The following is a 16,692-nucleotide window of genomic DNA, read 5'->3' on the forward strand; positions in this document are numbered from 1 at the left end:
GGGCGGGCTTACTTTTTGCCTTTTTGTTTTAATATGTGTAGATTTCTTTTCACAATATGAAATTTAAAATATGTTTAAAATCGAAATATCGATTTTGCAATTAGGCTCCGCCCTATAATTGCAAAACCCATATTTCCTTGCATAAACCATTTTAACCATGTTTTAAGTTTCTTGTTATGAAAAGATGGATGTGTATATTAAGAAAAAAAATGCAAAATATTAGGAAGTATTGTAATGAAGTCCGTCGGCCGACTCTCTACTTTTACATTTTTTCGACCTTTATTCATGACCGCTAGAGTACGAAGAAACAGGTCTCTCGTTTCCGTCTGTCTGTTTATCTGTCTGTACGTCTGTCTGCCGTACAGATGTTTTTGCAGAGTGATTCTTCTGTAAGGATTCTCTGGCAGTGCGAGTGAGTTGTCGTTGTCACCCCTTGGTGCTTGGTACCTGGGGCGGACCTCCCCCACCGCCTCTCCTTTACGCCGCCACGGGTCGTCAGCATGATAAATCTTTGTTGAAAATGTATTCGATAATCCTTTCCCAATTCATGACGTTGTCTTAAAATTTTGCCGAATAAATTCTGTAAACTATTATGAGCCTATACTTGTGGTTTATTATTCATATTCATATTATTTATTTTATTTTTTAGAATCGTTTGTACAGGGTAAAAAGAAATAAGGAATGAGACAATTTATTTTATCGATCTTTGTACACTACACACGCATATTTATTTCAAGTTCACTCAAAAACACTGAACACTGAAATATCATTTCAAATTTATAACATTATTTAGGGGAGACTATAACAGTTTTACTAAAATTTCATCAGCATAATTGCTGTTATCAGAATATCTCTTATTAGAGCACAGTTTGTAAATGTACTGATAAAAATTACTACAGCGTGTTTGATGGATGATATTTAAAGTTTTTGCTATTAACTTTCACAATATACATTAATTATTGGTTTTTCAAGTTTATTTTGGACTTCTTTTTTGCATACTACATTTTTTACCAAAGTTAGATTACACATTACCACAAAAATCAATTTAACCTTGTAACCGAAAACTAATAGTTCGAAAGAGAAATTAAAAATATACCTGATATGATCATAAGATAGATACAAAACATAGGTACTCTTCTACTTGTTATAGTTATCTAATCGATGCCATAAGTAGGTACTACCTAATCAGTTCTGAATGTTGAAAAATTTCGATTCAAGCAAAAAATCAAAATATGGATCTTTCATGGAGATATTTTCACAAATCATATAACCTTTACTTTAATTGCAAATACATCTGTGTTTTATTGGTTCATCAAATTTAATGGATGCCATTAACGAGATAATTATTCAAAGATTGCAAATATTCAAACAGCTGTCATAAGTCATCCACTGCCGTAAACCCATGTTTGGAATTTTTAAATTCTTTACACAAAAATGTTACTGACTTTCATAGGAGCTCATATTGTACCTACATATCTTGAGTAAGGTACCTAGTACCGAAAAAGTTTGAAGGTTGTACTAAAAGAACGACCAAACAGAACTATAAAATTTATGTACAGTTAATTTGGGACACATAAAATTTCAGTTTGATTAAATCTAGTATATGACTAGTCATTTAATTAGGACGATCAGGTATTTTTCTTATTTACGAACTAATCAATATTATATGCGGAAATGATAATTTATTGCATTCATTGTTGCCTTTTACTAAATAATATATGTAAGTATGTTTTCATTAATGCCGCTCTAATATTTATATCAAATTTAATTAATGGAGTATTAAATCATAACAAGAAATAAGTTATGTAATACAATTTTTATTTAACATTATACGCACCATACATGTGCATGCATCAGTGCCCGGCACGAACATCATTTTAGTCCGATACTTAATCATTTATCCTGTGTTTGTTTTGAAGTTCACTGTACACAAATACGAAGACAGATTTTCCCCCAAAAATGACTTATCTTATCCACTCCCCCTCTTCCTCGTTCGGACCACACTTTGTTTAAGTTTCCTGAAACCCCGTTTACTAGCCTTGTTTTTTCCGCGAATTATCCAAGCGGAAAAATCTAAATAAAATTTGAATCTGTTGATTTCACTCAAATCACCTCACGTTCCCATTGTTGAAAACCAGTTCTTGCGACCATAGGCGCACAATAAATTCCGACCTAAGAAGAGGTCGTCTGGCCTAACGTACGGCAACTTTTCGTCCGCTTCTTTGGGCCATCCCGATTGCGGCGCTGCTGGTCAAGGTAATGTTTACAAGTGCGATCAGTCACAAGTGTTAAGCCCATGCATTTACCCGAAGAAACGGCAATATTGAATGGAAAACCCCTCGAAAGTTGCCGAAAATCAGCATTCTCAATCCGACATGACCGTCCTCTGATGTGATTCACGAAAATCGTGCGAAATTGGCCCGAATATTATAATGGAATGTGATGGAGCAACAGGTGAGCCTCTGATGCTGGAGGGAATTAATGAGTTTATTGGTATTCGTAGAGAGCGACTTGGCCCACCAAAAGGGGCCCGCCGGATGGGAGCTGGCCCCCTTGAACGGGGTCGGCAACGACCCCCCGGAGCAGTCCTGGACGGGGGTGGACCACCTTTCTGGACCCCTCAGTCCGTTATGCATTACAGATGCCAATCATGAGATCCTCAGGCCAAAACCCAGACGGTACGTGGTCAGCGAGATTTTTTTTCAAATGTTCGTGAAATTTAGCGAAGACGTTTTGCGCGATTTGTGGCTTAAATGATATCTTTTTCAAATTGTTATTTAGTTGAAAATTATTCTTAATCATTTCAGAAATTTTAACAATTTTCTACTAATAGATTTTCAGCTCCCGTGGGCAAAATAGTGTTGGCCTCTAATTATTATCAGTGTTAATGATGTTCTTAATTTAGTTTGACAAAAAAATATCAAAACACTTTCACTTTTAATAGTGTAAATATTAATCTACAAAGTTATTTACACTTAGATTTTTTCGTCTTGAAGTACAACGTAACACATGCATGTTGGAAAGTATTTTTGTAGGTGTTTAAGTATTTAATAATCGTAAAGTGACGTCGTCGGTTTTTCGGATGAAGTAAAAAAAAATAACGTTAATGTTTAATATCAAATTTTCCCTTACGCGTAACTCTAAAAATGGGGGTCGTTTATTAAAACACAGGTAAGAGAGAGTATATATTGTATATGTTACGAGAGAAGTGCTTACCAATATTTTAAGATGACATCAAAATTTTTTGAGGGGATGAAAAGAAATGTTTTCACCGAAGTGGTTTTAAAAAGAGGACAACAATTTTTGCTACGATATTTGGTGCAAATATTTAACTGCTTTATACTAGTAAAATTTCGTCGATCAAAATGTCAAAATAGAAACATTTTCAAAAAATTTGTTCCTGACACTAACCTTACAAATAATTTGAAATTTTAAGGCTACATTAAATTTATAGTTTGTATATTTGTCCCCTACAAAAAATGTCATTTAAAAGTTTTACTCTCTATTTATGGTTATTAAGAGATTAAACAACAGACTTCGTTGAAACTTTGACAATATATTACCTTTGTCTTTTTAGTCTTTACAGAATGTTAATCAGTTAAAATTTAATCATTCAGTTTTTACGTAAATCCAAGAATAAAAAGAAAACATTTTCATTTTCGCTTTACATTTTCGCACCGAAAACTACGCTATTCACTACCGTGTTGACGACGTTCAGCAAACAGCAAACACTTTTAAACTAAGTAAATAATGACTATTAATGTTTTAATAATGTACTTAAAGAAAACACTAAAATTCCCTTACATCTGTCATCTACATGTCACGTTCACTTTCTTCGTATTAATTAATATTTTCTAAGTAAACTTTTTCATGTACCTCTTGGTTCACACAATTGATAATTAATTGAATTAATTCACCTAATCATTGTTCTTTACATTTAAGACGAAATGTGAGAATACAAACTAGCAGACATTATTTGTAGAAAGTAGAACTACTTTTCATCCAGGAAAGTATGGGAAGATGCATTATTTTATCTTGAACACGTCAAGGTTGTGTTTACGCGTGATGACCTATTGTTCTTTGCGTCTTTCATTAATTTTTATATTTTATGTTCCCTCCACACTTCTGATAAGATATCCATACGTAAAAAATTACTATTATACCTGATGTAAATTATTTATGATTGAAGGAGAGCTTACAAGTACCTACTATAAAATCAAAAATTAATTATTTCGTATACGAAAAGTATTGAGTAAAATGAGGACACTTGGGAATTTAAACTTTGTTTTTTTTGACATCTAAACTCGAACTTAGAACATTTATTAGATAAAGGAAAAAGTTCCTACTCCAGACATGATATTAAAATTATGTTGAAATAATGTTTGCATTTTTTTTTCTATTATTTTCATATTGGTTGGGTTCAAGGAGAATTAATTTTCACGTTATTTAAAATTTTTCATCACTTTGCCTGAAATTAATAATAATCATTTTTGTGAATACTGACGGTGGTGAAAAAATTACAAACCAAAATTTTTAAAACGTTAATACCTGCTCAACAGTCATGGGAGGGACGCAAAACTTTCCGAACAAACTGTACATATAATTTTGTCGACGGCTGTATATTTTTTGTCGACGAATTTAGCAAGCACCTGTAATAGTTTACGGTCTTCCTGATAACCTTTAATTTAATTTTTTCTCGTTTTTAAAATTATATATTTTGATTTAAACAAAAAACGACGAAAATTTTATACAAGAAAGAGCAAGTCTTTGTCTGTCGTTGTCTTAATTTAAGAGTTAAATTAATTAAAAATATTAGAATTATGTTGTAGTTGTTAAATGTCCAAATAGAAAATTTTAATAGTTCTCAACTAATTTGCGAAAAATTACAATGTGCTCCTTTCTCTGTTATTTATGGGATGGCCCCGGCATTTCAATCTTTGGGAACCTTTAATATGTTTAACAGAATGATTAAGCGAAAGTATCTTCCAACAACCATGTTGATTGAATTTTGACCAGTATTTTTTTAAATTGTCCTGATTCGTCTTTCTACTTGTTAATGCCTTAATTCTAAAGAAGCTTCGAGCAAATAATGCCGCCCAAGTGCTAACACGAGGGTTACAATTAAAAAAAAAACAGTTGGAATCAGACAAGCGTGACGCTCCAAGAACAGAATAATACAACATGTATTCGCAAAGCATAACATCAAAGAATTTGTTTAATGAAAATTTCAAGTAAATTTAAATTGTTAACAAAAGTGCTCTAGAACAACTATTCCCATAATCGACAAAATCATCAAGTTGGCGTTTGTTTGATAGAAGAAAACGTAGCGAAAAACGCGTGTTTCAGTAACTCATATACTGTGTGGTATAATTGTCATTGCCCCGTTGTCATCTGTCATCCATTCAGTTTTAGTTTTATTGTAGACAAACTTCAGAATGTGTTTAAAAACCAAGGTCAACTTGATGACTTTTTCAATCGAACACTTGATATAAATATCTTGAAAGTGGTATTTAAGTAAAATATTATCGAGGACTTTTTTATGCAATTTTAGGCGTAAAATCGATTTGTTATGTTGGTTTTAAAAAGCGATAAAGTGAAAGCAAAACTTTCTGCGGCCATCACGAAGTGATAAACTTTAAATCCGTTTCACTTGTACCACATACAATTTTTCGAAGTTCTTGCGTCAAAACTGGACTTGTCTCGTTATCTATTTTTATTATTACACTAAGTACACCAATATAACCGAAATATTTATTTACGATTGTTGTAGTATCTTTGTTTCTTTTTGTTTTCATTGTTAAACCTGAAAGACCTGGTTAGCGTACAAGTGAAAAGGATAGAGTATACTTCTAGCTACTATAAATCAATGACAAGTTACCACAAACTCTATGTAAAATAAAAATCGATCACAATTCGGCATAACAATAAGTTTGGCATTTCATGGCAAAATTTTTTCATTTTACATTTTGATGTTTAGATAGAGTACACTCTCGATGATGTCGTGGATCACAGTGCTAACAAATTAATAACATAATATTGCAAAATTAACTGATTTGTTACGTATAGATAAATACTACAGAGTGCTGATAAAGTTCTGCACAAAATTCACAATTCCATTAATCGACGTTTTCTTGAAAAATCCTGCGACGAGTCAATCTTATTTTTCAAAATCACACTTTTTAACGTAAACATTTAATTTTTGTAACGAGCTTTGTTTTTCACAGTGACGTCATCAACGAATTGTTTAAATGGCAACTCCAACTTTTTCTTTTCGATTCTAATAGAAAATAGTTGGTACGTTACATAAACATTTTTTTGGAAAGATCCTATTGTAATCGGAAAAAAAATTTGATTTATTAATCGAATGTGAGGCGAAATTCTACAGTAAAATAACAACAAAACTACCATAAAGATTAAATTGCCATCCACTAATCACTTGACACATACCAGCACGTGGGCAAGCATTGTGTATTGCCCGTTCAATGAGATCTGAGGTTTTATTAGGTTTTGTTTATTTGTATTTCCCAATTGTGTTGGATGTATCAGAATCCGAACGAAAAAGTTCAAGTTGCCATTTAAAATAATCGCCACTGCAAAAACGGTTGGTTACAAAAATAAATTTTTACATCAAAAATAAAACTGAGCTCTCCGAGAATTTTCCAAAACTACATCAATTAACGGAATTACGAATTTTGTGCAGAACTTTTTCAACACTCTGTGTACTTAGAAACAACAGTATGTTCAGATTTGGTAGTTTCTGTAACCCACAAAATTAGTTTGTTTTTTTAATTACCTCGAGTCCTATTTAATATAAAGTGAAATTAATGAAAAACTATCACTGAAGATTAAAAAGAAAAAACAATAGGTCTATGGGAAGTGGTTCACGTGTTTTCATTTTGTTAACTCGCGCTGCTTCAGTCTGTTCATCACCTTGGAAGTGTCTGGTTAATAATACTGTTACCATTAAAAATAAATATGGGTTGTGATGAATTTTGCAAATGTTTGTTATGTTTAGAGTTAAAAGGATGTGAGATACAGTTAAAAAACAGCAACACCGATAATTTCATACTGAGTAAACCGGAAAATGAGTGCCGCGAGCCCAAAAAATATACCTTTTTCGGAATGGAATCAAGCAACTGGTTTAGCGAAAGTGTCGAAGAGAATCCGCCTGAGGAAAACGAAGAACCAAAAGTACCATCTCCAGAAAACTCTGAATCCGTGGAAAATAAGCACAAATCGGTTATTTACGTGAACGATGATTTAAAATCGGATGAAAGAGTAGAGGACAACCCGCGGATAACTATTAAAGAAAAAATAGATGAGTATATGTGTTTAGACTCGATAGAAAATAGCCACGTTATTAACGTTATTTTCAAAAACACGTTTTCACTCGCGAGCCAAATTATCGAAGACGTTCGGACTTGTAATGAGTATTATTCGGACTGTTCGGACGATTTTCCTTTAGGAATGGAAGCCGATATGTTAAAATATTATTTAGAACAACGAAGGTAATTTTCCGGCTACCACTCTTACAATTTAAGTGACTTCTGAGTAATACTTCGTTTCGTCCTAGGTTGTCCAACAATTCGAAAAGTGAACACTCGTATCACCACGTTGAAAAATCGGACGCGAACGGTCCCTTAAATAAGGAATACCCAAGAGTGAATACGCCCGCAAAACTGACCCAACAACACTCCAGTAATATCGACGGTCAGCTGAACGAAGGAATGGTGTCTCCGAAGCGCAAAGTGGAGCATTTTCAGCACTTATATATCGCTAATAATGTTAAAACGTCGACCTTCAGCGAACAAACTGAGAAGACAAACATTATAAGCAACAAAAATAATTTAAATAATTGTCAGGAGTACAATAAAAATAACTGCTCTCATACATCGTCTGCTGTAAATATGGTCCCTGAGAGAGACACCGAACCTAATAAAACACCCCCAGGAAACACCGTTGGGAGCTTAAAATTATCACCACCAGGAAGTTCAGCCTCGAGGCAGCACCACCACGTTACGATCCAAGAGCTGCGATTACAGGTAAGTGATAATTATTGATATGACAAGCTGCACGATTTTATATAAAACTGTAAAAATACATAAATAAAACATAAATGTTTCACTAGGCGTCAAACATACGAGTGGATCGATGATTTTTTAACTTTAAGAACATGTTCGAATTGTCGCTCTTCATACTGAACACAAAACTTCTTATTAGTTTGCAATCAATAGGAAAAAAAGTTGCTGTTAAAAACACGGAAATGAAAACGAACCTTTTTTTGCTTTACTTATATAGAGTCTCACTATATTGTGATCCTGAAACCAAGAAAAGTATGAAGTAGATCACGAAAATAGCTGTCGCTTCCAGTTTACTAAATATTACTTCGAAGTTATATGCTTTTTATTTTAGGCATAATATAACACGTATATAATATGTTAACTGATGTGATTTTTTCGCAAAAAATTTGCAATTCAAATAAGCGAGTAACTGAAGATCTGAATATTTTATTAAAAACAACCGCTATGAGATAATTTGAATGACAAATTTAGCGAAAAAATTGTCCACGCGTTATAATCGGCTTGATAACCCAAAGAGAAGATTTGTACTTGGAAATTTAAAATCTGCTAAATGAATGATGATTAAACGTTTTTCAATTAAATTTATCATAATTAAAAACACAAAATTGCGATTCGTACGTTGCACAACGTCAACAAAAATAATAAATTTTCTCTTTGGATCATTTTCTTTCATGTCATAAATATACATAATTTTAGCACCAAAGAACTCAAAATTGTAACAGTTCCTCGGACGAAAACCGTTCGTCGGGCCATGCGAGTATGTCAGACAATGGTAATAGCTCTCCTAGAGGAAACTACAGTTCTGGAACTGATCGTCTGACAGCAGGAGTGATGCAAAAAGCGGTAAAAAATCGTACTTCAACTCAGCATAATCGTTCACGTCATAGAGCTACACCTGCTAGGGTTAGTTAATTAGGAAATCTTAAAAAAATTACCTAATGATTAAGTAGTTGCATGTACCCTGGACCGGAAGTGGAGGTCTGGAAGACATCAAACTTGCGCTTCAGCAACTAACAATGAGATCACACACATCTTCCAGTACTTACTCTAGTATTAGTGCTGGTTCTGAGAGCTCGGAACCCGCGGTGCGCCGATTAATGAGACATTCTTCCCTTGAAACCATCAATACTAACATTACTAGCGCGGACGAATTTGTATGGGTTGACTCGCATAACCGGTAATGATAATAGGAGAATATGTCAGAGAGAAATTAGCAATCAAAAGGCAACTTTACCACGAACGGACAAATTGATTCATTAGAGGAAATCAGACCTTAAATGGCAATTGTATGTGACAAAAGAAGTAATATAATAGAGCAATCTTTGTTTTCAGAATTACATAAACAAGACGTGTAAGCAACACTTAGTTAACACTGATTTACAATCATCTCATCCAAAAAATAGATGTCACCTCAAAATTTTATTGCTTAAATTTCACTTGGCGTGTATAGAATGAAGGTGTTCAGCGATGTCTTCTGTTGTTCGTTTCTAGCCATTAATTACCTACTGTTGAAAAAAATGAAGACAAAACTACTTTAATTTTATAAATGAGTTAAGTGTTGTGGTAACTCGGTTTAAATTTAGGAAATTTACGAAAACGTTTGTACCGACGTCATTACGTGATCAGTTGCTTTTTGATTTTTCTGTTTTCCTTTTTAAATGTGACCTGATTTTAGACTAGTAGAACTGCAGCACCTGCCATGGACAAATCACTGTATATTGCGGGTTTTACAAACCGGTCGATTTCGCGACCATGTAGCGAGAGTTAGTGTTGAAACTATTCCCAGACTCTCTTACTTACTTCAAAGAGCTTTAGTCAGAATAGGAAGAGAAATCCAGAGATTATCGTCTACATTAGGGATTTGCACAAAGCATGATATTACCGTTTCTTTTCGAATTGTTCTCTGTCCACCTTTAGCGGATTCGTGCATTAAAGCTTCCCTAAGAGCAGCTGCAATGTTAGCAATGTCCGGGGATTGCGCTTTAAAACAAAGCAAGTCGTTGCGAGCAGGCTTACAGTTTCACATCGGCCGTTTTCATCGCTGGATGACTGACATCAAACTGGCTAGATTTGTGCATGAGTAAGTGTACTCAAAAATAAGTACTTTTGTAAACTTGGTGTGTTTGTAGATACGCGGCAGTGTATCTTTGCGCTGGTCTAGAAAACCTTCTAGAGGAAATCCTCCTCCAGTGTTTACCGAGCGATTCTGAAGTCACATTAACTGCAACTTTACTTGAACATGCTATAGCAAATAATGGAGATTTGTGGGGTTTACTCCAGCCTTACGCGCACTTAAATGCTGGAAGAATAGCTTCCGGAGCTTTAGCATTACCCAGATGGGCTTCCATGTCTAGTGTGGGTTCAGGAAGAGACTCCAGACGTAGTCCGACTTCACCAGAACCGTCACTAATGACTACTTGCGTAGGCTCTTTAAAAGAACTACAAGATTTAATAAGCCGTATGCAACCTCGTGTGCCATTATGTCCCAAAGCTATCAGAACACTGTTCTACTTTATGCGTTGTTCTCAGTTAGAACACGTCGAACAAGGAGCCAGTGCTGTTCAAGAGTTGTGTTACGAAAGAGCCTACGTTGTGCTCCCCCCACTTGTTGAATGGTTACGAGTAGCGACTGCCCACAGCGAACACAGATTTTCGCCCCTCATTGACAAAGACGATATTATGCAAGCAGCCCGACTTCTTCTGCCAGGAGTTGACTGTCCAGTACGCAACCTTGGAGAGGAAATGCTAAGGATACGGAAAAACACAGGGAATGAGGAAGATCATATTGAGGCATCACGACAAATTCAAGTTGAACTGGCATTTAGACTATTGTTGACGGGGCGACCTGAGTTAATACAACACGCTGTTTCTTTACTACCCGTGTCGACGCGACTGGATACCTTGAATTTGCAAGGGCACACAGGACTGATGTTGGCTGCGATTAATGATGACGATGTTGCATTAACTGTATTTTTTTTCAAATAAATGTTTCTCTTCTGCTTATTTATTCGTTTTCAGGCTCTTTTAGACGCTGGAGCGTCTGTTGATGTTGAGACACCGATATCTGGACCTAATTTCACCGCAGTTAACGGAGAGACTCAACACTGGACTGCTCTGACTTACGCCGCAGCTAAAGGACATGCTCGATGTGCCAGAATTTTGTTAGAACGGGGGGCTAATGTGGAAGGGGGGGCTCGTTTGAGTGAAGATAAATGCACATTAACGCCTCTTCAGGTATGTTTGAAACACCATTACTGTTAAGGAAGTTAGAGGCAACAAGAAGTCTTATTAGTTATCCGAAAGTTGCTTCAGATAATGTGGTACCTAATCTGAAATCTTTCAGACTCAATTTTTATGTAAAACCTTGTCGAATGTATTTAGAAAACACATGGGGCATTGTGCCAAATTTCCAGGCTACAAATAGTTTTCACTAGGGTCGCGTTAGTAGGATCTGAGATTTCGTCCTTGATACGGATTACTGAAACAACAACAAATAATGAACAAACATGAAACCTACACAACTTCCGGAAAAATGTCAGTCTTACAGTATAGTATAGATTTCAATCACCGGAAACGTGCTGATCGCATTACTTTGAAGATTTCACTTATTTGTAAGGACGTTATGACTGTAGTTATGTTCATATCTCGGCTTTGTTACAACCGTATACGACTAAATAAGAAAATAGATTTAAAACCGCAACAACGTATGCGGGAAAGCACAAGTGTTAAAATGTTATACTTTGTAAAAACAGGATACAAAAAAAATCATAGAAAGTTATTAAACGGAATTTCCTTTACCATTAAACAAGCCCAATTTCTTAAGCAAACAAAAATTTGGTTCTGCAAATTTTATTTTTTTTAAGTTAGAGAAAAATTATTAAACTACAGAAAAGTACCATGCTATGTTATATGTTTCAAGTAACATTATCTTAATAATTTTTTTAGTGGAGACAAATATAGCAGTTGCTAATAACAGCAGCAATGTGCATTAAAAATTTCGGGAAAACTAAGTAAACCGTTTCTGATTTAATAAGTTGCGACGAAACCCGCAAGTTGGTGACTAATGGTTCGGGTTTCGCCGATATCTTAGTTACTTGTGGTATCTTGAGCTGGAGAAATGGTTCTAGAGTAATTAACATTTTCTCCGGAGGTCTCGTGAATCCTTGCGAAGAGACAAATAATGCTCCGGTTAGTTAAAAATATATGGTCTTTATTCCCTACCAGGCTATAACGGCCAAAGAAAAAGAAATAGAATCCGGTCAATGGCGTCGTTTGACCTCCCTGACGGCTGCTGCTCGGTGGACGGGGCTGCTTCGGATCTTGGGGAGGCGACTAAGTTGAAACGGGGTGCGGACGGCACGCCGAAAGGGGGTCGCCTGGGCGCGGTAGCACTCCTGGCGTTGTTTATCGCTTCTTATCACCAAGGGGCGGCGAACGGTAACGTGCAGAGCTTACGGGTCGCAGAGTTCAGAGCAGTTGTGAATGTCAAAAGTAGCTAAAATAGCTATTTATTTAAGATAAACGGTAAAGAAAACCTGTGACTTTTCGCGCAACTTTAATTATTAAAAATGTATACAAATATAACAAAATAAACACTAAACTCTGCAAAGTAAGAACATATTATAAATTACTGTAAATATTAATTTTAATCCCAGTTTCTTCTTTTGCTTAAAAGACTGTAATAACCCAAACATTCCGCCAAAAATTTGACATGTTAACAAAATTTGAAAACTCCGCGAAAATGTAAAAAAGTGGCCATGAACTGTGATTATCAACAAGATTGGACCATGCGTTGTGTTTTGAAATGGCGGAATCTGTTCTGATGCAATGTCCCCACAAACGCCACGTACATGCTGTGTCCGCTGGCGAGTACATCGTGAATTGAATTCGCCAACACATAAATACATAAAACATATGTTAAATATGATCAGAAACACAAAATATGATTCGGTACGTACGTCGCTTTGAGGAGTATGTCCGAGAATCAATGTTCCAAAATTGGAGTCATAGAAGACATAAAACATAACACAAAATCAGAATAAAATCCCATTTGCCCATTCGATCCACGACATTTATTTCGCTGATCATTTCCAAAGCGGCTCAGTCTTTAAAATTTAAATCTTGAATACTGCCAGGATTCCAAATGTGAATCTATTTAATTTAAATAATAATCTAGGAAGAACTATCCATCCCCTTGACATTTCACAATTTAAATTTATGATTTAGTCAAGAAAAGTAGGTACGAAAAAGCCAGAGCTTTTCAAAGATTAGTAATGAATAGCTAAATATTAGGAAACAATTTAAGTTTAGCTAAGGCATGTCTAAATAGCTAAAAAAGCTAACGACTCTGAACTCTGGGGTCGGCACTTTTTTTGCAAAAAAGAACTCCCGTTTTCTCGATGGTCGGAGACTCAATGCCGGTTTCCGGTGTCACATTGGTGCGGCTGTCATGGATTAACTCCCGCCCCCGGTACCCTTATTGTGAGTTCCAGCCCGCCAAAATTTGCTTCGTTATAAAGTAAAATATATTGCTTCATTCACTATATTTTTTGGGGCATCCTGTCTAAACTAAATATTTAAAAATATATGGATACAATATTAAACCACAAATAAACGAACATGTCACACTACAAATTTTAAAACACGATTTATTTAACAAAATTATTAAACTGACGTTATGAATTTTTTTCGTAATTTTTAAGTTAAATTGTAAGATTTTGATTTCAACAATAATTATTTTAAGTAAGATGTAGTTTGTAAAATTTTGAGACGATGCCAACAATTTTTTTGTGGAAATGATCAGAACATTCTGGTTTCCATTTTTTCATCTACCTGACATTCTTAAAATATATCAAAAATTTCACGATCCGTCTACTAGTTTTGAAGCTTATCTGTCTAAGAAAATCGCCAAGAGACGATAGACCGACGGAGATGGGAAACCTACTTTTTAATATTCTATGAACTAAGAAATGACAAAAAAATTTAGCCATACCTCAGTTGAACATGACAATAAAGAAGAATTGTAAGAGATCAGCTGACTAAGAGAAATTTATATTTTGTAAGTAACAATTGTTAGGTACCTAACGTATTTTTGCACGGTAGAATCTTGCACTTGATCGGTACGCAGTACATTAAATACATCTGCGATCAAATTTTGATAAATAGGTAATTTGTGGGAACTAGGTTTATTCTAACTGGCCGAAGACAATAAATCATCGAAGAGTGCATTGATGTATCAAATAATATATTTCACTTTAACGGGTAATTTTGCTAACACCATGACAGATTTTTTCACTAAAAATGTTTGCTTCTTTCAATATTCTTCCAGGCTATGAATGAGTTTAAGGTACGTGCACGCTTTTGCCATTTTCTACATAGCTATCAGTTTAATAGCATCAAATTCTCATATGAGAACAGAACAATGGAAGATTACTGTTTTTTGATGTGCCTGTAATTAGAAATAATAATGGGTTAGGATTTCACGTAATTATAACAGACATTAATTCACTCTTCACCGTTCTTAATGTAAGACGGCAAGTACCAATTTTTTTGTCAATTAACTTTTCACTTTTCCTGTAAAAAGAAAGGTACACAAAAAGCCCAGAATCATTAAAAGTGAATCAACCTTTTTGACGAAGAAATATGATTATTAAGTTTCAGTTTATAGGCTGGAAAAAGTTCGATACAAAAGTAATTACCGTTCCGGATCGAAGCTTGACAAATAAAGTAGGGTTCAATGGAAAGTATGAGCTGATGACATTAGTTGTAATAAGTCAGTGTACTGTATAAACAAAAGAGACGCCCACTTCAGTGAGCACGGGTTAAAAACTATATATATTTTGGAATGGCTACAAAATTGAGAGCTATCTATTGCGTTTGTATTTTACTGATCTTTTCTTTTAAAAAGAGTGAGAATGTAGGGACCACACGGACCAACAATAATGTAGCATACTTAATAGCTTTTTTGTTAAAGATCTTTTAACATTATTCTAACAAAAACCTTAATCCGCATTTATAAAATATTCCGCTACATACCTTCAAATTTTAGGTTGCTTGTGGTAACGGCAATTCAGAAGTAGTTTCGTTGCTGCTAGCTCACGGTGCTCACCCATTCTTCTCAACGCAAATGAAAGATTCTCTCTGTTACTCAGCATCGGCTCAGAGAGGATGTTATAGTGCAATATCTGTAGCAGCAGCACATGGTCAAAGAGTCGTTTTGCAGAAATTGTTAGCACAACCTTTGATACCAGTCAGCAAAGAGGTACTCTCATTAGAAGAAATACTTGCAGAAGGTAAACATTTCTATGTTCTTTTTTGGAAGGAAAACACTGTTTTTTGGTTTTCGTTCTAGGTGCAGCACCAAACTGCTCGTCTTCGTCTAACACTACGCCCCACTTTACCAAATCACAAGTGAAGTCGTTACAAGAAGCTATGTACCACAGTGCAGAAAATAATCACTTGGACATAACAGTGGAAATACGAACGTTGGGTGTCCCTTGGACTTTACACTGTTGGATGCACTCTCTTGGAGCCGCTCATGAAGCTCGACTGGACTGTGTAATCGATCAGCTTCTCCAAGATTTTTTACAAGTGTGTCCTGATGACTACAGTTCACAGTTTGTGCAAGAATGTTTACCGCTACTGTTCAATATTTTTAGATATAGCAAGGTATGTACTACTCTAAACAGGAAATGCCGCTACGAATCGTAATTGTAGAAGGAAGGTACCACGTTACTACTAGCTGATATATTTTCCACATGTTTTGGCTGGGAACCTATCAAACCAATAAAAAATTGTGTTCCTTCAGCCACATCCAGTTCACGAATTGACCCAAAATATGTAAATAATCCAGAGTTAAGCGATGTTACGTTTAGGGTAGAAGGACGCTTATTTTACGCGCATAAAATAGTTTTAGTAACTGCAAGTTCAAGACTGAGATCCATGTTAAGTTCAAAGCTTTGTGAAGGGGGTTTACCTACTGTTCAAATCAATGATATCAGATACGATATATTCCAGGTAAGTTTTAAAATCATATACAACAGTTAATGCAATTAATATTTTTTTAGATTGTAATGCAATTTCTCTACCAAGGTGGCTGCCAAGCGTTAGAGCCAGCACAAGATGATATTCTGGAGTTAATGGCAGCTGCCAATTTTTTCCAGCTGGATGGTCTACTCAGATATTGTGAAAGTCGTTGTGCTGCAATGTTAGCACTGGATAATGTTGTCTCTATGTACATACACGCTAAAGTATATAATGCCGTTCAGTTATTAGAATACTGTCAAGGGTTTCTTTTACAAAATATGGTGGCACTGCTTACTTATGATGATTCAGTTAAGAGACTCCTTTTTGCCAAGAAGCTACCCAATCATGATGTTTTAGCAGGGTTGCTAAATACTCTTCAAAACAGAATTAAAGCAAGAAAATCGCAAAACAATTTTAAAGCTCAAAACTTACAAAGTGTAAATAAATGAATTTTGTTATATTGTTCTGACTTGTTCTTAATTTTAGTTGAAATTATTTATATATTTATTAGAGTTGCCTTGTTATATCCTAGTGATTTTATGTACACTTTGAGCAATAAATATATTTTTATCATTCTGAGTGGCAT

General features: G+C 35.0%; 1 protein-coding gene across 2 annotated transcripts; it reads left to right on the top strand.

Moving 5' to 3' along the window:
* Positions 1–1,866: 1,866 nt before the first annotated feature.
* Positions 1,867–16,681, top strand: LOC135129209 (ankyrin repeat and BTB/POZ domain-containing protein 2). 2 transcript variants are annotated; one of them, XM_064056355.1, is made up of 12 exons: positions 1,867–2,454; positions 2,504–2,678; positions 7,574–8,042; positions 8,778–8,984; positions 9,032–9,258; positions 9,757–10,161; positions 10,211–11,048; positions 11,100–11,315; positions 15,130–15,373; positions 15,433–15,749; positions 15,798–16,097; positions 16,148–16,681. In XM_064056355.1, exons 1-12 carry the CDS (start codon positions 2,433–2,435, stop codon positions 16,553–16,555), a joined length of 3,828 nt encoding a protein of 1,275 aa, XP_063912425.1. In that variant the 5' UTR covers positions 1,867–2,432; the 3' UTR covers positions 16,556–16,681. The 2 variants fall into 2 exon arrangements, with proteins under 2 accessions (XP_063912425.1, XP_063912415.1); XM_064056345.1 differs by lacking the exons at positions 1,867–2,454; positions 2,504–2,678 and adding an exon at positions 7,000–7,508.
* Positions 16,682–16,692: the final 11 nt, after the last annotated feature.

Source organism: Zophobas morio, unplaced genomic scaffold (assembly GCF_036711695.1).
Source record: "Zophobas morio isolate AGI-343-1 ecotype UQ-CSIRO unplaced genomic scaffold, CSIRO_AGI_Zmor_V1 ptg000002l, whole genome shotgun sequence".
In the NCBI taxonomy this organism is placed as follows: Eukaryota; Metazoa; Arthropoda; class Insecta; order Coleoptera; family Tenebrionidae; genus Zophobas; species Zophobas morio.